This window comes from Macrotis lagotis, chromosome X (assembly GCF_037893015.1).
Source record: "Macrotis lagotis isolate mMagLag1 chromosome X, bilby.v1.9.chrom.fasta, whole genome shotgun sequence".
NCBI lineage: Eukaryota > Metazoa > Chordata > Mammalia > Peramelemorphia > Peramelidae > Macrotis > Macrotis lagotis.
The window spans coordinates 431,094,798-431,120,138 of record NC_133666.1 but is presented as its reverse complement, the minus strand read 5'-3'; the positions used below and the strand labels follow the sequence as shown (position 1 = coordinate 431,120,138).

Genomic DNA, 25,341 nt, shown 5'->3' with positions numbered 1-25,341 from the left:
GTTCCCTCCTCTAAAACCTTCTGGTTCCAGTGGCCAGATTAGAGATAACCCTGGATATGAGGCAATCAGAGTTAAGTGTCTTGCCTGAGGTCCCATAACTAGTGTCTGAGGTCAGACTTTAATTCAGATCCTTCTGATTTGAGAGCCAGTGTTCTACCTATTGTGCCATCTAGCTGCCCAGCTTCCCAGACCTAACAGTGTATTAAGTATATTATGATCATCCCTTCACTCTATACTCAGGGCCTTACCTCAGTTACTGAATTCACATTTCTCTCCATCTCTAATTTCCCAAGTGAAAAAGTAGGCTGTTACTTTGGTAGAATAAAATTAGTGTTGATCAGATCCCCATGCTCCCTAGGAGATAATTATACCATAACAGGCTCACCATGCACTCTGTACCAGTGAAAGACACCTTCCTCTTCTTTCTTCCCCACTGTTTAGAAGCTTTTTTGTAATTGTATTCACTCTTCATAGTCTGAATGGAAACTTTGTTCTTGTAGCTGATGTTGCCACAGTTTGGGACAGTGCCAGTTGTATTAGTTATGTAACTGGCTGAGACTACCAGCATTTCCTTTAAAGTCTTCTAAATAACCCTTAAGTGTTCACAGATGTGTAAGGTTAGTTTCAGGTCAGGTTTCAGGTCAGCCTCAGGTGCTAGCATAAGATTTGAGGCATTCTTCTAGGATTTGGTGCCAAGAACAGGAAATGGAGCAAGGGGTTTTATTCAGGTAGCATGACCAGTCCCATCAGGAGCCACAGTTGGGGAATTCTGTCAGTGGGGATGGGTAATAGTAAGACTGCTTTTGAAATGAGCACAATTGCAATTAAATTGTAAAAGCTCCCAATTTCCTTGAAAACAAAGACCCACTGGATTAATTTGGGTGACCTGAATTTGAGTATCATCTAGATCACTCACTTAACTGTGTGATTTGTCCAATTTCCCCTTCTTTGGGACTCAGACTGAATCATATAGATGGCACAATCTACCCAAACTCAAAACCAAATTTCTTGTCCTTCAGTCATTATTTAGTCATGACTAACTTTTTGTGATCTCATATGGGGTTTTCTTGGCAAAGATACTAGAGTGGTTTGTCATTTCCTTCTCCAATGTATCTTATAGATGAACATCTGAGACAGACGGGGTTGAGTGACTTACCCAGAGTCATACAGCTGTTAAGTGTTTGAGGCCAGATTTTTAACTCGGGGAGATTAGACTTTCTGATTCCAAACACAGAAGCCTATCTACTGAAACACCTAAACAATTGAATTATATCTGTAAAGAGACACTGTAATATAGAGAAAATATTGATGAAACTGGCATCAGGAACATCAGAGTTTTCAGGCAGAGTCTGATTGATAATTCCTAGATGTTTGATCATAGACATGCCTTTACATCTCTGAGACTTAAATTCCTAATATGAAAAATGTTTGTCAATACATTCTTCATAGGGTTATTGGAAGAGGTGAAGGAAACAGCACATGAAAAGTCCTTATATATACATATGTGTGTATACATATATGTATACTTATATATGTACATACATGCATATATACATACAAATATGTACATATATGCATTTAGTTATTGTATAGTAAGTGATGAATTCCCTGCCAGGTTCTTGTTGATTTCTAGAAAGTACCATTTGAGGAAGGACCTCAAACCTGAGGAAGTTAGTTCAACATGCTTAGATACTATACCTTAGATGCCTCCTGACAATTATACTGACTGCTATTTGAATGTAGTAATTTCTACTGTTACTACTGCTACTACCACCATCACCACGACTACCACCACTACTACTAATTCTACCTCTACTACTACTACTGCAAATAATAATAATGACTAATATAGACTGAATCATAATTGTATGGGATTCAAGTGAACTGTATTCAATTATAAAGTATTAAGTACTATTCTCCATGTTTGTTAGTGATATTAATTAATTAATAATTTAATATTATACCTAATTACTATACATATTATACCTAAAAAATATTACACCTAATATTAAATACTAAGTATCCTTCATTGGAAAAAATGTTATACAAAGCCAAAAATAATAAGTTCTCTGCTCTCATAGAGTTTACATTCTCTGGAGAGTACAATATATACACAGAAAAGTAAAAATCTAGGTAATTCAAGCTGATAGAGTACTAACAATTGGAGGTATATGGGAAAGTTTCCCAAGTAATACTTCATTAAGGGAGATAAGGACTTTGAGAACAGGTAAATTGGAAGCACATGCTAAGGAGGGGATGGCATCATACAAATGCAAGGAGACAACAAACTTAAAGTTTATTATAAAGACCAGTTTCTAAAATTCATTTTTTTATTTTTTTTATTTTTTGCAAGGCAATGAGGTTAAGCAACTTGCCCAAGGCCACATAGCTAGGTAATTATTAAGTATCTGAGGCCAGATTTGAAGTCAGGTACTCCTGAATCCAGGTTCTATCCACTGTACCACCTAGCCACCCCTAAAATTCAATTTCAATGGTATTGATATGGAGAGATGTGAATTATCTTCTTATGAAAAAGACATGCAAGTTTTAGTTGACTGTAAATTCAATCTAAGCAATCAATAAGATAATGGAAATTTCATATAAACAAGAATCTTGGCTTTAGTCCCTCCACAAATTTCTATTGTAATGTGGGTATGATACTAGGTACTTTAGAGTTATAGAGTGTCCTGTAATCTCTTGAATTTAAATTCTTATTTGACAATTAAACTGACTCTTCTGTTTTGAAATATATATATATCAGGGGAACTCTCAGTTTGAAATTATATTCTTGTGACCCTAATTGAGAAGCCAAGGGCATGTATTTGTGGAAGAAAGATGACAATGACCATAACTTTGATGATAGCACCAGACTATCTCTCTATTTTTAGTTTGTTTTTGTGGAACAATGGAGTTAAGTGACTTACCCAAAGTCACATAGCTAGTAAATATCAAATGTCTGAGTTCAGATTTGAACTAAGATCTTCCTGACTCCAAAGCCAGTGCTTTATCCACTGCACCACCTGCTTGTCCCTCTACTTGATACCTCTCTGCATTTGCTTTCGTCAATCCAGTATTCAAGAGCTGTGAGTAAAGGCAAAGGCAAACTGGACAAGTATAAGCCATGTCTAGTTCCAATATCTCTGTAAAGCATATTGCCCATAGCTTGCTGGGGCAATGGGGCAAAGCAGTAGTTTTCAAATTTTTTGGCCTCAGGATCTCTTAATATTTATAAATGAGTGAACACCTTTTCCTAGAGATTGTTTGTGTGCGTGTTTGTTTGCTTATGAAGGCTATATCTGTGAATGGTTATAGTATTAAAAATAAAAATTTCCCAGTATTATTAAGAAAGTTATTTTTACTTTATAGACTCCTGAGTGACTTTTGAGGATCTGCATGGGTGTCTGGACTATGCAAGGAGAAAGTCTGAGTTAGCTTATCCTTGCATTAGAAATTACAGCATTAAAGAAGTAAAACTGATGGGTGGGAAATCAATTCTACTCATCAGGTAAAAATGATAACTCAAGGGGCTAATTTGGAGGATGTTGATGTGTTATTTAAAGTGGTTCAAGGAATATCCATCTTGCTTTGGTCAATATACATTCTTTGAATCTTGATCACAGAGACAAATTTCATTCTTCAGTCACAAATTATCCTAGGTAACAGTCAGCCATCAGTTCTGCTGTGAGGAATGCTGCGTTTGAACTATTGTTTAGAAGGGTAAAAAATGCATTTGTAGAGATGATTTGAAGTCAAATGTCTTGCCTTGACTAGGAAACCAAGGAAGAAAGGAGAATGCAGGAGTCAATAGTCTTCTCCTCCTATCAGAATACTGAAAGTAGTTTTTGCATATCTGTGTACTTAGAGAGAATCTCATAAACTGGGCTATATTTGAAAGTTGATGGAGTTCTTATGACACAGTATATTTCTAATAACATCAAGATTCTGCGTCCAAGATAAACTTTCTGCATGCTTAACAATACCTTTTAAGTCTTTCCCTAATATCTGGGAAATACTTCCATTCAAAAGATTATGGTACTCTTGTATTCAGAAAATCAAAAGACCCTGATTAGTTCTCTACAAAATTACATCAAAATGTGTAAAAATGTGTACCTTACTAGCCCATAGCTAGTATCCCTACCACTTGGTACTTATTAACTAGAGGATACAGACTTCAGTGTGCTTGGGGTGGCTAGGTGGCTCAGTGGATAAAGCACCAGCCCTGGAGTCAGCAGTACCTGGGTGTTCAAATCCGGTCTCAGACACTTAATGATTACCTAGCTGTGTGGCCTTGGGCAAGCCACTTTAACGCCATTTGCCTTGCAAAAACCTAAAAAAAAATAGTGGGTTAGTACATAAGAGCAAAGTCTCTAATTAATAATATTTCATGCTAAAATATGCCCAATCAAAAAACTTTTCTGTTCTTAGACTTCTACAACACTTATATCTACTTCCTTAAAAGATTTATCAGATCACAGTACTTCTTTACCATAATTTTGTGAGTTTCTCGGACTCAAAAAAAATTTAAAAAATCAATGAATAGCTCTGTTCACTATGTGATTTATGTCTCCATGTTTCCATACTCCTATATGTGAAATACACTTTTATTCTCCTTTGCTCATTAAAATCCTACTTATCCTTAAAACTCAGTGCTAATGTTCATGGAATTTTTGCTGATTGACCCTTCGAGTTACTAAAACTCTTCTTCCACAACTCTCGTGGAGGATTTTGTTTTTCAACTCTATAATGTTTTTCTTAAAATATTGTCTATTGCAATGCTATCAAATTGAAATAATAACATGGACCACTCATCTGTATGTAAAAGATCTCTGTGGGATGCATACTAGTTTTATGAATTAATAATAATTATATTTTATTTTGTTAAATATTTTTCAACTACATTTTAATATGGTTCCCATTGAAGTCTATCACTAGACTATTGTCTAAATTATTTCCAGCTTTTTAGTATCTGCCAAAATTTGTGTTCTATTTGCAAGCAAATCCATTCATGAACCCACTTGTACTGGTTTTTGCATACCGAAGATGATTTGACTGTCTCTTAATCTTGATTATAATATGCACTAAAAAGTTCTGGAAATAATTTCTGTAGATTACCCAGTCTTTCCAAGTATAACTTTTTAAAGCTACTCAAAGAATTTATTGTGCAAAATTTATATGTTTCAAATTTATTAAGGAAATGTAATAATCTCATTGTTGCTTTTAAGATGTAAAATAAATTCACAATAATATTATTGTGCTATTATAAGACAAAATATAAACATTAATAAATTAGTGCATTAATGTGATCCAGAAGTGGGTGGGGGGAAAAGAACAGAAGAGCTTTCAATAAGGTCTTTATATTCTAATATTTTAAGGAGCTCATTTGTACAAACTCCCTCTCCTAATTATACTGGAGAGTCCAACTCTTCCAATACAGCAGTTGACCCAACCCTTTACTGGAAGGCAAAACATAGTTTTGTCTTTTCACTCAGCATTCATCAAGACCTTGTTATACTTTAATAATAACATTTTTTCTTCTGTTATGGTTTTCCTCCCTAGCTCATGGTTTTATTTCTTTGCCCTTCAACCTAATTCCCCTTTCACAAAAAGATTAATATGAAAATATGTTAAACACAAATATACATGTACAATTCTTACCAGACTCTGCCATTATGGGAAAGGGGAAGGAAGGGAGGGTGGTAGAGAATTGTGAAACTTATAAATTTGCAAATGGATGAATTTTTTTAAAAAATTATTTAATTTATTTACACATTCCTAAAATATTCTTGTTGTAAGAGTAAACATAATACCCCCCCAAATATAAAACCTCATGAGAAATAAAGGGAAGGAAAGAGAAAAAAATGTGTTTCAATCTGTCTTCTTATCCCATCAGCTCTGTCTCATGTGGATCACATTCTTTTTCCTAAGTCCATCATAGAAGTTACTTCCATATTTTTCCACAGTTGCTGTTGCTGATCGTAATTCCCTCCATCCATTCCTACCCACTACCATCTATTATATTTTCTCTCTGCTTTCACTCTGTCCCTCTTCAAAAAATGTGCTGTGGGGCAGTTGATTGGCATGGGGGCCAGAGCACTGACCCTGGGGCCAAGAGGCCCTGAGCCTACATCCCCACCCCAGAGACCCAGCAACCATCTGGCCCCATGAGCCTGTACAAGTCACCCAACCCCACCACCTTTCCAAAAGTAAAAATGAAAATATGTTATATCTCACTATCTTCTCCCATGATCTACCCTCTCTGCTATCACCCACATCCTCCCTCTCCACCCCATCTCTCCCCTTTTCTTCTAAATTTCTTTAACCTAGTGTGTGTGTATGCTGTTTTCTCTTTGAGCCAATTCCAATGAGAATAAAGGCTCTCTCATTCCCCCTCATCTTCCCCCCTTCCATACCACTGCAAAAACTACATGAAATATCATAGCCTATTCTACCTCTCCTTTCCTTTCTGCCATTAAATTTCCTTTTCACCCACTGACTCTATTTTTTACAATATATTATACCTTCAAATTCAGCTTCCTCCAGTCCTTTTCTATATAAGTTCCTTCTAACTGCTCTATTAAATGAGAAAGCTTATATGAGTATTATCAGTATCATCTTTCCATGCTGAAATACGTGCAGTTCATCATCATTATGTCACTTATAATTTACCCTTCTTGTTCACCCTCTTTATGCTTCAGCTGAGTCCTGTACTTGAAGATCAAGCTTTCTGTTCAGTTCTGGTCATTTGAACAGGAAAATTTGAAATTCCCCTGTTTCATTGAAAGTCCATCTTTTTTCCTGGAAGGTGATGTTCAGTTTTGCTTGGTAGTTGATTCTCACTTCTATTCCCAACTCTTTGCCTTCAGGAATATTATATCCCAAGCCCTATGAGCCCTTATTGTGGATGCTGCTAAATCCTGTGTGATCCTTACTGAAGCTCTACAATATTTGAATTGCTTCCTTCTGATTGCTTGTAATATTATCTCTTTGACTTGGGAGCTCTGAAACTTGGCTATAATATTCCTGAGGGTTGGGGTTTTGTTGGATCTCTTTCAGTAGGAGATTGGTGGAGTCTTTCAATTTCTATTTTACCCTCTGCTTCTAGGATATCAGGGCAATTTTCCTGTAGTAATTCTTTTAAAATGAGGTCAAGGCTCTTTTCCTGATCATGACTTTCAGGTAGCCCAATTATTTTTAAATGATCTCTCCTGAATCTGTTTTCCAGATCAGTTGTTTTTTCAATGAGATATTTCACATTTTCTTCTAGTTTTTCATTGTTTTGGTGTTGAATTATTGTTTCTTGATTTCTCGCAAAGTGATCAGCTTCCTTTAGCTCCATTCTATATTTGAAGGATTTCTTTTTCTCAGAGCATTTTCTTATCTCCTGTTCCATCTGGCCAATTCTACTTTTTAAAGCATTCTTCTTAATACATTTTTAAACTCTTTTATCCATTTGACCTAAACTAGTTTTTGACATGTTGTTTTCTTCAGCATTTTTTTTTTGGATTGCCTTGACTAAGCTGTTAACGTCATTTTCATTTTTTCCTGCATCTCTCTCATTTCTCTTCCCAATTTTTCTTCTATCTCCCTTGCTTTATTTTCAAAATCTTTTTTGAACTCTGCCATAGCCTGAACCCAACTTCTATATTTCTTGGAGTCTTTAGATGCATAAGCTTGGACTTTCTCATCTTCTGATTGTGCAGTTTGGTCTTCCGTGGGACCAAAGTAATTGTCCATCCTCAGGTTCCTTATTTTTTCTGTTTACTCATTTCCCCAACCTGTGCCTGGTTTGGGGGTAATTACTGAGCTTTTGAGTATTATTGGGACACCCCTGCAAGGACTTCAGTTCCTTCAATGTCTTGTGGGAGGCTCTGACTGTTCTCCTGGTCTGTGAATGACCACAAGCACACTCCTCTGCCCTGGGACTGTGAAGGTGGTCCCTGCTCTATGAGGGCCCCAGACTGTGACCAGGGTCTGAATATAGTCAAAGTCCCAGAGTCCTGTCCCAGGGACAGAGGACAGACCTAAGCAGTCTCCTTACTCTCCCTTACTTTCTGCAGGCTGAGGACTCAGGTAGAAGCTGTGGAGTGGCTCCCTGCTAGGCAGTTCCACAAGCCTGCTTATGTTTCCTGGGATCTAGCCTGCTCTGAAGGCCGCTGCTAGTCATACTAAAGAGGGCCACACTGGTCTGGGCTTTGTGCTTGCTTTGTCAGAAGTCTCACTGCTGATCTTCCAACTTGTGTTTGGTGCTCCCTGCAGTGGCAGGTCAGAAGATTGCTTTTGCTGCCAGGATCTGGGGCTCCCAAAGACCCAGGCACCCTGGTTCCTTTCCTGGAAGGCTGGAGCTACTTTACTCAGACACTGCTGCTGCCCCCTCCAACCCCATGGAACAGAGCCTTCTCTTTATTTTCCAGGCTACCTTGGGCTGGAATTGTCTCATTGGATCTTTCTGTGTGTTCTGTCTCTAGGAAATTTAGTTAGAGTCATAATTTTGAGGTTTTTAAAAATATTTTGGAGAGAGCTCCTAAGAAAGGGTTTTCTCCTTCCTCTATCTTGGCTTTGTCTCTCCACAAATGGATGAATTTTAAAAAACCACCATAAGATGCATTTTGAAAATTAAAATATAAAATATCAATTAAGAAAAAGTGTTTTTTTCTGTATGTTAATTTTGCATTATATATCAAATTGTTATTTATTATATCAATATGATATATATTTATCTATTCACTTGAAGAAACACATTAACTTTGTAAGAAATTTCACTATGGTATCAAAAGTAAGCTTTGAAAGCCTAGAAATCTGCAAAATGATCATTATTACTCATTATTCAAATGGAAGAAAATTTTTTTTTTGTTTTATAGGTGTTAAAATTTTAATAATATTGTTTTCTTTTGGAGAGTGTTTTTCCTTTGAAACAAACTGGTACTAAGGAGAAGAGAAAATTAATTCTGACTAGAGAGGAAGTGAAACTAATTTGAACTTACTAATATATTAAAACATTCTGAATGGAGCACATAAGAATTTGTTTTAAGTGAAATAAACTGCCAACATGGGCAAGTCTTCTTTTAAAGCAAGCGTTATTTCCAATAAGGCCAGGAATAGAAATGTGATTGAGTGTCCTAACCCAGTCGAAGGAAATAAACACACCATAACCTTCAGAAATTTATAATGCACTGGGAATCAAAAAATGTATTTTTAGATCAGCCTCTAACATGCTATGTTACATTCAATAAAACTTAACTTTTCTGTTTATTAAATTTCAATTTATTATTAAAATATTTAGAAAAAGTCATTTTCATAATTTTTTAAATCATTTATAATGACTCATCAAAATCTTATTGGAGTTATTTGTTTTTAATTATAATTCCTAAAGCTTTAAAATATTTGAATTCTAAATTTCTTTTAAAAAAGTGTTCCATCCTTGAATATTGTTTGATACCTTGGGCATTTCCCCTTAAATAAATCCCTTTCCCTATTCCTTTACTTATAACCCTTTCTTACACCGAAGCAAAAGTATTTAAACAAATCAATCAACTTGTCCCACATTCATAGTCCTATAACTTTCTTATGAGGTAAAAGAAGCATGCTGTATTTTCCATTCTCTAGGATCAAGACTGCATGTCACAATTCATTGCTAAATTGCCTTTCACTGCTACATATAATAGTCATTGTATATATAATTCTCTTCTTTACCTTTTTCTATACTCTTTAAAATTTCATGCAATTTTTCCATATTTCCCAGTATTATTCAGATTCATTATTTAATAAATAGCATTCCAAATTAGGGATTAAATCCAGTAATGAAGAGGAGACTGAATTTCTCTTACTATTGATAACTTTAATTCTTTTTGCTGTAATGTCTTGTTATATTTATTAAAAAGCTATGATTAGCCAAAATTTAAAAAAATAGAGGAGTTTTTCACTTCACTCCATTTGGATCAAGTTTCTTCACAGCTTTTAAACTTGAATTATATATTAATTTTATTATGTTAGCAACTTTTAAGTGTCTAGCATGTACAAGGAACACACTATGGCTAGTGGAGATGAAAGGATTTTTCAAAAAATGCAATCTCTAACCTCAAGGAGAAAACAAGTAAATAGCGAAATACTTATTTAAAAATATCAAGGTCTAATGATTCCACATGAGTAAATGTTCCATCTACTAGTACAAACTGCAAATTTCTCGTGCTTTGGTAAGCAATTTAATGAGTTTCTGAGGCCAAAAATTAAATTGGTCACATGGTAGTCAACTCTTTGCCAATAAAACTTGCCAAAGGCATGCTGTTCCTAATACACAGACTTGCAGCATTAATTACAATATTCATAAAGCACTTTTTATGCATTATCCTACATGAGACTGCTCAACACTATGAAGTGCTACAGATTATGTTATCAACACTGTTTTAACTGAAACTGAGAGAGAACTTGTGCTGTGATACATATTATCACAGTTTGAAATTTAATAGTCTTCTTGATTCCAAGTAAGCTCTCAATCAAGCAAAAAATATTAAACACTATATGTTGGCTACTATAAGTGCCAGAGAAACACAAAGTGTCAAAAAACAGTTTGTGCCTTCAAGGAGCTTGCAATCCAATGGAGTAATAATGAATAAACACATAAGCACAGACAAGGAATAATAGGATAAATAGAAAATAATTGCAAAAGGGATGGCATTGGGATTAGGAAGTATTACAAATATTTTTCCCAGAAGTAGGATTTTAGCTAGGACTTAAAGAAAGCTAGGTAATTCAGTAAACAGAATTGAGGAGGGAAAATGTCCCTAGCATGGAGGAAAGCCACAGAAAATTCCTGAAAAGAGTACATTTCTTTTGGATCAAAGAGTATATTGGGGGGGATTAGGGTATAAGAAGACTGGAATGGGGAAAGAACTGAGTTTTGAAGGACTTTGAACATTAAACAAAGGATTTTGCATTTTTTTCCTGGAGGCAATATGTAGCCACTGGACTTCACTGAGTAGGGACTGATGTGATTTTACCTGTGCTGGGGGAAATGATTTTAGTAACTAAATGGATTATGGATCAGGGTAGAGAGACATGAGGCAGGCAGATTTATTGCCTCCACATGTGAGGTTATGAAAGCCTGCATCACAGTGATGGCAGTGTCAGGAGAGAGAAAAGGAAGGTAAAATGTAATAAGGAATCCAGGATGACACTTAAGTTACTAACCTGAAAGACTAGAATGTTCAAATGAACTTTTTGTGGGAGTGGAACCAAGATTTTAGAGTTAAGGAAAGGACTGATCCAAGTTCTTCCCCAAATCACTCCAAATACTTCTTTTTCACAGTTTATTTATTTAAAGTAATGGGATTAAGTGACTTGCCCAAAGTCACACAGCTAGACAATTATTAAGTGTCTGAGGCCAGATTCAAACTCAGGTCCTCCTGACTCCAGAGTGGGTGCTATTCACTGTGCTACCTAGTTGCCCCCAAATTCCAAATATTTTTAAACAATGACACTAGTCAAATTCTAGAATGGTAGAACTCATAAAATGACTGAGTGAAACAATTTTACAGACCAAGGCAACTTGGAAGATGCACAGGAAGGGTCTGTTACACTGTGGTTAGAAAGGACCCTCAGTGCAGCCAGGCCACATCAGAGGAAACTGGCCCCAGTCATCCAGACACAGATTGTGGGGCACCTGGATGGTTTCCAAAACTTTCAGTCCAAAGATTGCCAGGGTCAGTTTGGAAGGTCAACAGGAAAACTCTGCTTCTTTGCCCATACTCAGATCTGGGTCACAATCCCAGCCCCCAATCTGAAGCAAAGGAGTTTAGTGCCTTAGCTGAGCAGGGACTCTCCTTTCAGAACCAGGGCGGAGGGGAGTGCTTGTGGTCATCCACAGACCAGAGAACAGGCCAGGAGAGTAGTCACAACCTCTTATAAGAACTTGCAGGTCCCTGGGGGTGTCTCTGAAAACAGTTGCAAAAACTTTCAGATGCCTGAAATATTGTGTCCTCCACTCTGGAAGCAGAGGAAATAATGAGGAATTAAATATGAGAAAATAATTAAAATCAAGTCATAGCCTAGGGAAATGAGCAAACAACAGAAGAAATAGAAAGTTAGCTTGGTCATGTGGCAGATCAAAATACACATTCAGAAGAAAATAACAAAGTCAAAGTTTCTGCATCCAAAGCCTCCAAGAAAAATAGGAATTGGTCTTAGATCATGGAAGAGATCAAAAAATGATTTTGAAAATCAAATATGGGAGGTAGAGGAAAACATTGGGAAGAGAAATGAGAGCAATGTGAAAAGATATCATGAAAACCAAGTCAGTAGCATGGTGAAGGAGATACAAAAAATACTGAATAAAATAACAACTTCAAAACCAGTTTGGGCCAAATGGGAAAAAAGTAGTAAAAATGGCCAATGAAGAGAAGAATGCCTCAAAAAACAGAATCGGCTAAATGGAAAAGGAGTTTCAACAGCTCTCTGAAGAAAATGGTTCCTTAAAATATCAAATGGAGCAAAGGAAAACTGATGATCAAAAGCATGAAAACTGAAGAAAATGTAAAGTATCTCATTGGAAAAATAACAGACTTGAAAAACAGATCCAGGGGAGATAATTTAAAGAAATTATTGTGCTACCAGAAAGTCATGACCAAAAGAAAGCCTAGACATCATTTTCAAGAAATTCAAGAAATTATGCCCTGATATTCTAGAAGCAGAGGATAAAATAGAAATTAAAGGAATCTATTCATTACTTCCTGAAAAAGAATCCAAAATTAAAACTGCCAGGAATATTATATCGAAATTTCACAACTCTGAAGTCAAGAAGAAAATATTGCAAGCAACCAGAAAGAAACATTTCAAATATGATGGAGCTACAGTAAGCAACTTCTACATTAAGAGATCTTAGGCCTTGGGATATGGTATGATTACAACCAAGAATCAGCCACCAAGCAAAACTAAGCACTCTTTCTGGGGGAAAGATATAGGAAATAGGAGGCTTTCAAACTTTCCTGATGAAATAACCAAAGCTGAACAGAAAATTTGATCTTTAAATACAAAACTCATGTGAAGTATAAAAAAGGTAAACAGGAAATACAAATCATAAGGGACTTGATGCTAAATTGTGTCTATTGCTGCATGGGAAGATGCTACTGATAATATATGAGAAAATTCTCATTGCTTTGGGCAGTTTGAAAGAGCATATATAGAAAAGGCAAAGGTGAGAGTTAAATTTGAAGGTATAATATATTATAAAAGATGGAGTTATTGGACAAAAGAGGAATGTGCTGGGAGAAAGGGAAAGGAAAAGTAGAATGGTTAAGTTTTTTTATGTAAAAGAGGCTAGAAAAAGCTTTTGCAGAGGAGTAGGGGAAGGGGAAGGGGAAATAAGTGAGACTTATTCTCATTAAAAATGTCTCAGAGAGGGAATAACATGCATACCAAATTATGTATAGAGATCTATCTTACCTTATAAGAGGAAAGGATTGAGAGAAAGGGGATTGAGGGTGTAGGTGATACAAGGGAGGAAAGATTGTGGGAGGGAAGTCAGATGCAAAACATTTTGAAGAAGGATGGGGGTGAAAGTAGAGAGAAAATAGAATAAATATGAGTGGGAGGAGGAATAAGATCGTGGAAAATAGTTAGCAATAGCAGCTGTGAGGGGGAAAATATTGAAACATTTCTCTAAAAAAGATCTTAATTCTAAAACATAGATATCTGACTCATTTATAAAAAATAAAGGCTGTTCTTCAATTCATAAATGATCAAGAGAAGAGATATGAATAATTTTCATATGAGGTTATCAATGCAATATATTTAAATCATTTTTAAAAACGTCCTAACTGTATTCATAGGAGAAATGAAGCTTGGAACAATTTTGAGGTACTACATTATACCTATTGGACTAGCTAATAGAAAAGGAGAAAATTATAAATGCTGAAATGGAGGTAGGGAAAATAAGAGATTGATGTTGGAGGACTTGTGAAATGATTCTACAGCTCTGTAAAGAAATTTGAAACTATGCCTAAAGTTCTTTTAAACCATGCCAATCCTTTGGCTGAGCAGTGTCACTCCTAGGTCTATAAGAGATGAAATATGAGAAGAAAAGAACCTATATATAGGGATATTTTAACAGCTCTTTTTGGGTCACAGAGAGCTGGAGATTGAAGGGATGCCTATCAGTCAGGGAATAACAACAAATTATGGTATGTGATTGAGATGAAGTGCTGTTCTAATATGGGAAATGATGAGCAGGATGCTCTTCTTAAAACACTTGGATGAGCAGATGGAATGGGAAATGTATTGTATCTAAAGTAACAGCATTATTGTAGGATGATTAGCGGTGAAAGACCTACCTTTTTTCGTGTTGCTGTGATCCAAAAGAACTCTGAAGGACTTATGATAAAGAATACTATACATCCCAAAGACAGAGCTGATAGTGACTGAATATATATTGAAGCATAATTTTTCCATTATTATTTTTCTTGAGGTTTCTTTTTTGGGGAGATGGGAGATTATGTTTACTTTTACAACATGACTATTGTGATAAAAAATTAATTGTTACATTGTAAAATTAAAAAAGATTGGTCATCTTGGATTTTCTTCCTCCTCCTCTCATGTACCCTATGAGGTTCCACTTCTTTTTCTGGTTTCCCTGTCTTAGGTACATTTCTCTGACATGTCCCTGAGGTCAATATTTTTAAATATTTATGTTTCCTTATAAGGGGCTTCCAAAAAGAATATATTCATTTTCATCTTCTATTTATTTCTTGTTCAAAATTTGATTTTGGGTTTTTGTTTAATTTTGTTTTTATGCTTCCAAGAAGCAATAAAGATCCCCCTTCAGTTCTGAAAGTTGCTGTTTCATTGATATGGGATGAAGAATCAAGCTTATCATACAAAATAAGCTATTCCATCTGAAGTCATTCCGAGTATCAGAAGACTCACTCTGCTTGGTTTTTTTCCCTTCCTCTTTCATTGAAGGAGTTCAATCAAATTCTTAATCATTCTTTCCTCTTATTTATGAAATGATGGGAATGCTAATTTGAGTAACTTTTTAAAATGTAAATTCTGCTTGTGCTCAAATTATTTCTTTAGTTTTATTCATTGATCTATTGAGTATGAGGCTTCAGATAGTTAGATAATACCAAGTTGGGTAACAGAAAAGAATTAAAAACCTTAATTTTTGATCAACTTATCTAGGGACTTCCTTTCACTGAAGAGGTGACTTAGTGATTCAGTGGACAGAACCCTGGGTCTGGAATTAGAAAGCACTGTTAGTCATTTTTAGTCATGTCTGAGTTTTCATGACCTTTTTGGAATTTTCTTGGCAAAGGTCCTGAGGTGATTTGCAATTTACTTCTCTAACTCCCTTTGCATTTAAGGAAATCAGGACAAATAGGATTGTAATGTTTTTTAGGGTTACACAGTTAGTAAGTGTCTAAGGCACTTGAACTTATGAAGTTGAGTATTCCTGATTCCAAACCCAGTGCAATACCCACAGTGGCAACTAGTTGCTCAGATTAATATATCATCAACTCTTAATCAAATACACAAATGTTCGGGGGGTCAGCAAAATTGTAATGCATAGTAGTAGCATGTATAATGCATTATCCTGGGGAATTTAATATGAGATTATTGAATTGCAGAATCTAAATCAACGATGTTTTTGCAATCCCTGGCATTTTTTCTTTAGCCATAACTGCTCTGACCCTCTTGATAGTGTCCCAACCCATTCTACTTTCATTTCTGGAGAGTTACTATCACAGCCATTCCCTAAAAACTTTTGAGTTTTTCTCATTGCCTTTACAAAGGATACGAATCATCAAAGCAAAACCATAGAAGTTTCTTTCCCTACTTTTAGTGGTAGTAGTAGCTGTCTTTTGGGATTTAAGATAATCATTGCATTAGGATGTAATGTCATGGCCTGCATTTAAAACTGATTAAAAGGGGAGTGTGTTTTGCAGACACGATATCACTATTTCATTTGAGCCCAGTGACCTGACACTGAAAGATTAGGACAATTGATCTTTCCCATATCCCCAAAAGCTTGTTGGTGGTGTGGTATCTTCTCTTGATAATCTAATTTTGTGGTAACAAACTTATGACAGTACCATAAGCTACTCAATATTCTATTCTATTCAACTTTGCTGCCAACTCCTCCCAGAATCCAAAGACTTTAGTTTCCCAGAAGCTGCCCAGGGGCATGGGAATAACTCTCTTGGATTGCTTGTCAGCATCATTTAATGTTAGGACTACTATGGTATCGGATCATCTTTAAACCTCTGACTTTTGTGCTTGATTAATGAAAGCATTTTTTTGATTTTTTTTTATTTTTGCAAGGCAATGGGGTTAAATGACTTGCCCAACATCACACAGTTAGGCAAGTGTCTGAGATTGAATTTGAACTCTGGTCCTCTTGACTCCAGGGCCATTGTTCTATTTACTGTGCCACCTAGTTGCCCTAATGAAAATATTCTTGCCAAATACTTTTATTCTGGTTTTGCACCAATACAAGTATTTCACCTCTAGCAGCACAATACTAATGTCCCAGCTGTCCCTCTCTATTATGTACCCAGTTCTGAAAACCAGCAAAATGGAACTGGGGTCCCATTCTATTATTCCTAGCTGGGGTATCTAGCTGGCCCTGGACTTCTTTGAACACTAATTTTTTTCAAAGTAAACACTTCTACACACACTCTCAGGAAGGATACACACTCAGGGCATCCTCTTTCACAAAAGCAGTCCAGGTAAAATCAATTACTACATATGTGGCAGGATGAGAAATCAAGAATTAATTTTAAATGGTTCAGATTTTTCAGTCAGGAAAAAAAAGAAGAAGGAGAGAAAGTATTTTCAAAATCATGCAGAACTTAACCAAGAAAAATAGGGAGTTTTTAATTTAATCCTAGTATATTAGAGCAGCAGAGTGGGATGGGAGAGAAGAGGAGAGTAGAGATTTTAAACGGGATTAATTAGGATAAATAGAACAAAATATTGCATTTCATAGTAGTTTAATTTAGGAGATTTATTATTCCAAGAAGTGACAGAGGCAAAAAATGAATAGTTTTCAAAATTGTTTGAATAAATTTATGAATGATGCATCCATAATGGTTTTTCAAGGGACACCAGGGATATTTTGTGATTCGGTATTTAACACTGAGGCTTTGAAGAAAAAATGCTTTCATATAAAATACTTGATTCCACTACCAGGGCCTGAATAGTGAACTAGATAGAGTATAAGTTTGATTTAGAAAGACAATTCTTAAAATGTTAAAAATTTCAACAATTGTCAAGATGGACACTATTGAGATAAATGCTCTTTTCCTCTCTAACCTCCTACTCTTTCTCATACCAGGTGGCATAGCAATACAAGGCTAATCAATGTTTATTGAGACTCCACTGTGCTTTGCACAGTTGGAGGAATCTGAAACCAGAAGAAAAAATTCTTGCCCTGCAGAAATGTATAATATAATTATAAGTATAGGCAGCATAGAAAGCCATATGAAACAGATAAAGATACACACAAAATAAAATCACAAATGAAATGCATTTAAGTATAAAAAACTTAGGGAATATATTTTTAAAGTATCCTCTGTTCTAAATCTATTTTCTATGATATATATGTATATATGACATAGAATTCCATTAATATAAATAGAAAATATACACATATATCTATATATCTATATATATATGTGCTTGTGTTTATTTTATATTTGTAGATGGATAATATAAAAACATACATATATAGGTATATATAATATATTTAGTCAAAGTAATTTGATGCAATGGAGATTGATATGAACTTGGACTCAAAGATATGGCTGTGAATCATAGCTTTTCAGTTTCAATCTGTATGATAATACACTAGTCAATTAACCTCTCAAGGCCTCAGTTATTTCTTTTATAAAGTGATAAGGTTGGATCAAATGATTTTTATAGTTTCTTCAAACTATATCTGTTTTCCTAAGGGCAATGCTAACTTGAACATTGATTTCTATTTTAGATAGTGTGTAAGTTAGCCTTTCCAGAACTCATGTATTCATATTTGCAGTATGGGAAGGAAAGTGTCTAGTTCCTATCAAAATTCATTTGTTCTTTTGCTGAGTTGAGGGAACATTCTTATTAGTCATTATTATATTCTCTGTGATGCTTTGAAAATATATACTGATTCCCTATTCTAAAATTCCTTGCAAGGGGCAACTAGGTGGTACAGTGGATAGAGCCTCAGACCTGTATGGCCTATTTGTGTGACCTTAGGTCACTTAACCCCATTGCCTTGCAAAAATAAAAAATTAAATTCTTTTCAATGGGAGGGAGGTTAGAAAAATGGAAAAGGCATACTTTCTGAGCTTTGAAGAGTTTACAGATTATTTGGAGGACACAAAAATATGAAAACATGAATTGATTTAAATGAGTTTACATATAACACAAAATGTAGCAATATAAATAATTGAATTATTAAAGGAAGATAAGGGAATGATTAGATTGGGAGTCCTAGTTTCAAAGGGATGATTTTAGGTTTTTTAGGGGTTTTTTGGCAAGGCAGTGGGGTTAAGTGGCTTGCCCAAGGCCACACAGCTAGGTAATTATTAAGTGTCCGAGGCTGGATTTGAACTCAGGTACTCCTGACTCCAGGGCCGGTGCTCTATTCACTGTGCCACCTAGACGCCCGCAAAGGAATGATTTTAGAGGCTATAAAGTTCATCTGTTTATTCTGAAATATTTAAACTACAAATGTCTCCTGGAAAAAAAAGGGTTATGGGTCATAGGATGCTGCCACTAAAAGTAAAAGCAGAGTCCAATACATAACTCATAATTGGTTTTAGAGAAGAATATGGTACAGATTCCAAGATTCTATTCAATTAAGGAAACATTTTTAAGGTACATACTATGATGCTAGGCTCTATACATATAAGGGAAAAAATTAAGTAGTTTTTGCCCTCAGAGGAATTATATTCTTCTGGAGAAAATAATATAAAGCAAGAAAAGGAAATGCAAAACATGTAAAAAGTATTACAAGGAAAGCACTAAAAACTAGGACAACCTGGAAAGACCACATGGAGAAGGTAGAATTCAAATGTCCTCAATAGTCTTCATTGTCTTATAATAGCTTTTTATGTTTGTAACCTGGTAGTGAGCTCCTCATTTATGGAGTGCACTGAATCTTCATCTGTGATATGATTTAATGTTTAATTGTTCTCTCTCTCTTCATTGTCACCTCCTTGCTTCCCTGGCTTCCTTCATGTACTTGCAAAAAATCTATTTACTGCAAGAAGCTTTCTTCCATTTCTTAATACTAATGACATACTCAACTGTTGATTATTTCAATTGCATATAAAATGTTAACATACATGTATATGTATATATATATATATATACCATGCATTATATAACCATTTGAACATGTATATAAAATATAGATTATTTTTATATATGTACATATCTCACATATGCTTCATTTAATGATAGAAAGAACTTATTTTAATAGAACTTTCCATATTGTCTCCTTTATTAGATTGTGAGTTCCTAAAAAGCAAGAGTTCTCTTTTGCACTTTTTATAATACCAAAATTCCATATTTTTATGAAACACTTTTTATCTGACACATATACAATCTTCCTTATGACACAGTTTATCAATAAAGTTGTTTTATTTTTCTTTTGTTTTATTTTGTTTTCACCTATCTGTGAAGATCTTGAGTGTACTAAGTTTACATGCTATAATCATATGAGTTATATTATTGTCAGGTATTCTGAACTCACCAAAGGTCTCAGTTCATCCTTAGAAAATATTCATGGCTATCTAATTGATAGGATTACTGCATAATTAGACTTGTCATAAAAGTTGCAAAATGGAAAAGATCAACTTGTAACTGGCAAGTTAAAAGATTCTAAGCATTTTCATTTCAAAGGAAACTTGTTACCTTTGAACATATCAGAAAGAGCTAGAGTATGCTATAAGCAGTTCTCCCCAGTTATGGGTTCACTGGGTTGTTCTTGTTTTATAGTCATGAATGGATCTAACCCCACACAGATATTTGTTCCACAATTTAGTCTTATTTCTCCAAAAGTAATTTTATTAATCAGTGGCTCTTTGAATGGTTAGGTGGTCCACAATAATAGGACAAGTTATGGACCAAATAGCATATGGTTAATGTACATTTGTTTCCTAGTAAAGGTAAGTTATGACTCAAAAAAATTTCTTGATGGCATACACAATTTCCTAAGAACAATAAGCATGTTTCATTCAAAGTATTACAAGGTTTTATTTTACTCTTTTGCCTATATTGAAAAATAATAACTGCTATTTTACATAGTTGCGCAGACATAAAAAGACCATTTTCACCTCTCTTTTGGGGAGTAGATATAGAAATAAGTAGAATATATTTTTGACTTAAAAAATTTTTAATGTGTATAATAATTCCATTCCTCTCATTTTTTCCATAAAGTGTTTACCTTCCAAAACATGTTTTATTACCATTCTTTTTAGATCATTTCCCAAACTTCATGCCATGCTACATCGAATTCAATTAAGCATATATAAGCCAACAAGACGTTGATATTAGGCAAAGTGGAACAGATTTGAAAGGAGACACACTCTATCCTTAAGAAACTTGTAATTTAGTAAAGATATAAAATGTGCACACAAAATGGACTACAAAATAACAATGAAGACAGATACCCTATGTGTTAGAGTCCTCAGCATGCTTTCTCCAAATCCATAATTCAATTGCTGCTAATTACATAGGCATCAAATTATGTTCACTGACTTTTCCCTTGGCATTCATCATTTCTTGGTGTTTCATGGATTCTATTTTCCAATTGAACAATTCTAATTGTTTAGAAGTTACTTTCATTGCTATTATTTGTGTCTTGAACCACAACATTCTTTTTTCATAATTTTTTGCCCTACCCTTTTTATTTGATTTTTTAAAAATATTTTTTCTTTACATTTAACTATGCTATGAATTTTCTGGTTCTTGTGAACAATCTTCATTTTTATGAGGTTTTCCTTATAGATTCTTTCAGATCATTGTTTTCTTTGATTGCATCTTGAGGTTCCCTGTATTCAAAGTATTTTTTTATATTCAGGTCCTTTTTTGTTTATTTATGTTCCAAGTTTGCTTCTTGACTTTGGAATTTATTTCAGTATTGACCTCTGCTCACTTGGGGGTTGAGAGGATGCCTGACTGAGCTTCTTTTCTGCTATTTATATTCTTCTACTGCTTGCATTCCTTATTCTGGGGACTTCTTATTTTTGGTACTTCCAAAGCGATGATGATCCATTGAGAGGTCTTTCTACTGCCCTCCTGCTCTGAAAATTCCTGACCTATTTTGAGTTTGTTGACTTCAGTGTGGTTCAGTTTTTATAAGTTACTGCTGTTCTTAGTCACAGTGACCATCCTGAACAGTTCTGTAAGTTCAGCATGACTGAACTGATATGTGTGTGTGTGTGTGTGTGTGTGTGTGTCTGTATGTGTCTATGTGTGCCTGTGTGTGTGTGTGTGTATGTTTGTCTTTCCTTTTCAAAGAAGACCACAGTAGCAGGGAGGTAATGTCATGCATGACAAGCACATGAATTGAATTTGAGTGAGATGGTGATGTATAACTCACTTTTTCCTCCAGAGCCATCTGGGTCCAGTGGCCAGATATGAATCAGGATGACAGGAGGTGGTCCTAGATGCAAGGCAATCAAGTTTAAGTGACTAGCTCAAGGACATATGGCTAATAAGTGTTAAGTGTCTGAATTTGGATTCAAACTCCTACCCTGAGACCTCCAAGGTCAGTGATCTTTCCACTGTACCACCTATAGCTGTCCAAGGTCAGAAATATATAAATAGTAAATTAAGAAATCTGTTATTATATATAAGAAACTTTCCTTGAAGTTATGACAATCTGTGTCTAATTTTCACCTCTGATCCATAACAATTTTTTGAATCTGGACAAATAGTTTAACTTTTTGGTTTTCTAGTCTACCTCTAAGATGTAGGAAAAATACCAAAGGTAAAAGGCACTTCTTTACCTGGGACTTCACTCTAATGAAGGCCCAGTCTCTATTTCTACCCAAGTTTCAGAGTAATAAATAGTGTAACAGATTCCCATATTCAATAAGAAACAAAATCATTTTATGTCTGAGTATTTTATGTCCTGATTGAGATAAGGGAGGATATCAGCTTCCAACTGGAAAAAAAGAAAGATTACATTATCATTTTAGGATTTCTCAAACCATTCTGATCTTAGGTCAAAGATGTTTGAAAATATAGGTCTATGGGCAGCTAGGTGGTAGAGTGGATAGAGCACTGGCCTTGGAATCAGGAAGACCTGAGGAGAAATCCAACCTTACTACTTAGCAGTGTGACCTTGGGCAAGACACTTAACCCTGTTGCAAAAATCAAATAAATTTAAAAAGAGAAATTATAGCTCTACATTTTTGTTTTTTTATGATATCTACCTTTCTCATGTGCAAAGAAAAATGTGACACCATTTTAATTAGAATGATTAGTTAAAATTAGAAATATTTTACCATATTTGCATGACAAAGATTCTAACAAAGATAAACTCATGTGACATTAGTCAACATTATTAATTTTTCTGTCAGATAGTCTACATGGGTTGGACTGAAGAACGAGAACAAGATTCCCTTCAAGATCGGAAGTATACACCAAAGTTTTTAGCACTGAGAGGCTCTTCTCTTTATAAATTTCTGGCACCTCCAGTAAGTATGACATTTTTATTTTTTTGCTATTTTTTTTCTGCCTAATATAGAGAAAGAGATCCTGTACTCAAGTTATTTCTAATATTAAATATATATGTATATGAATCCACTATAACATAGCTAAGAAAATTTGGCTATAGAAGTAGGATAAACCTAAATGTCTCCCTGTTTTTGAGACATTCTAGGTATATGACAACTAACAAGTCACTTAATGATTCAGGGCTTCAAATAATTCTCTAAGAATAGAATTTAGAGATAAATTGCCATACTCCATTGGTAGAATTCCAAGGACCTCAAGAGCTTCCCAAAATAATGAAATTATAGATCTAGACTAAAAATAAAAGAGAAAATAAAAGTATATAAGGAACAATTCAATGAGCTGAGCATGTTTAGACTGGAGACTAGAAGACTCAGAAAAAACTGTCATGAAATATCTGAAGGCCCATCATATGGAAGAAAAATTAGACTTCTGCTCTTTGTCTCCAGAGACCAAAAGCAAAACAATGAAATGGAAAAAAAAGTTTCAAAGAGGAAACCACAGAGTTGATGTTAGGAAAAACTTTCTAACAGAGCTGTCCAAACCAAAATGGTTAGTTTATGTGTTTTTGTTGGTCTGCAGAGGGTGGATAATCCTTGTACGATTTGGATAAATATGGTGGGGGAGGAAAAAAAGAAAAAAATATTACATGATAATCTTATTTTATATATTGGAAAGGAATAACAGGTTGTACATCATGGATTTTCAGTTATATGTGCAATCATATTTTATGATATTAACTTAAAGAAATGATTATTTTATTATATAAATTAAAATAAGATAAATATTTTAAAAAGAAATTATAAATCATTATAAAGAAAATGATTTAAATAAGAAGGCCAAAATCTGTCCTAGAAAGCTTCCACCAGAGGATTGAACCATTCTGAATTGTTTTCTTAACTTTGGCAAGCATTGAAAAATCCAAAATTTTGCTGTTTTTCACATTGTAAACCTTATAAACAGTGATAATGATTAACCTGTCACCCCAGGATCTGGTTATGGTCTCCAATGGACCATGAATATTACATAATGAGAAGCTACCAGGGCAAGATCATCTATTAATGTTATGTCTGAACATTAGAAAGAAAAGTGGAAAGGAGGAGGACCAAAGGAAGTGTTTGCAATGATTTTATTAGCTCGGTTTCTGATTAATCAGTACATTTACAAATACAACTTGCCAGAGGAAAATTTTAAGGCAATTTATTAAATTAGCTTGAGAGTACAAGGTTGAGGCAATAAGAAAGAGATAGAATAAGAAATATGTTTTTAAAAGATCATAGGAAAACAAGTATATCCTTTTTTATTTTAATGGATAAATTTCCATAAAAATAGTATAGATCAAAGTTTAACAATCAGTGTTCAGTCAGCCAGAAAATGACTTCCCTATTTGCATTATATAATAGAACTTATTTTGAACATTAATTATTTTCTATATCTAGTTAAACCATATTCTTTTCTGGGAAATTGAAAATATCAAACAAGTCTTGTATTATAATTTGCATTTATAGTACATTTCTTGTTACTAGTTAAGCAAATAAAGCATTTCTACAACAGACTGCATATCCTGCCTAACAAGCGATATCTCAACATCAACAAAATTCACTCCTCTGATTACTTGATTTCTGAGGGCACTAGGCTTCCATTAGATTTGTGAGGGTCAAATGGGTAGTCATCTTCTGGGCTAGGTCCTATATCTAGTTACCTTACCTTTTCTCTTTCTGATTCTCAGGCCTTAGGGAAGGGAGTGACTTTAGTCTGCCCTATAAAGTTGAAATGTATATCCTTCATGGAGATAAGATTGTTATACTCAAAGCTAGAACCTGAAAAGCATTTGGTAACTATAATGATGGTTAGCTACCTAAGTGCTATCTTTATAATACCATGTTTTCTTTAAATAAATTATGGGTTAAACAAATTTCAACAAAATTCTATTTAAAGGGTAAATTATAAGTGAGGCCCTTCCTATAAAAGAATCTGAGTTATTGAATTTAGCTTCAGTAACCTTCTTTGAGCTCTAAGGCAGTGATAAAAATTAATTTAGACCTCTTTATCAATCCCATATTACTAAAATCATGATCATATGAGATGTATTTTTAATATAAATGAACAATATTCAAATAATTGGTTTACAAATGATAACAGTGAGAAAAAATGTATTAATTTTCATGAAATATTTTGAATCCTTGATGGAATGAATTTTCTTATTTAGAGAAAGCTCTATGTTTGTTCACTTAATGATGAACCCCTATATAACACCTTGCTTCACTAACCAGGGAAAGGAGAAATGAGGGAAGGGAGGGAGGAAGGATAGAAGGAAGGAAGGAAGAAAGGAAGGAAGGAAGGTAGGAAGGAAGGAAGGAAAGAAGGAAGGAAGGAAGGAAGGAAGGAAGGAAGGAAGGAAGGAAGGAAGGAAGGAAGGATGGAGAGAGAGAGAGGGAAAGAAGGAGGAAAAAGAAAAAGAAAAAGACAGAAAGGGGATGAAGGGAAAAATGAAAAAAACTAAAACTTCACAGAATATTGGGGAAACATCATTGGTTGTTTTCTGAAGTACTTAGAAAAATGTAATGCCTTCCAAATATGCATCTAAAATATGCGAACAAAATACACTAAATCCCTACT

General features: G+C 34.6%; 1 protein-coding gene across 1 annotated transcript in view; it reads left to right on the top strand.

Annotated features, from left to right (window-relative positions):
- Positions 1 to 25,341, top strand: part of SNTG1 (syntrophin gamma 1) — a 536,013-nt gene that overhangs the window by 366,603 nt on the left and 144,069 nt on the right. Inside the window, exon 12 of the mRNA XM_074202064.1 lies at positions 22,569 to 22,685. Coding sequence (XP_074058165.1) covers positions 22,569 to 22,685 — 117 coding nt within the window. The remainder of the gene's footprint in view (positions 1 to 22,568; positions 22,686 to 25,341) is intronic.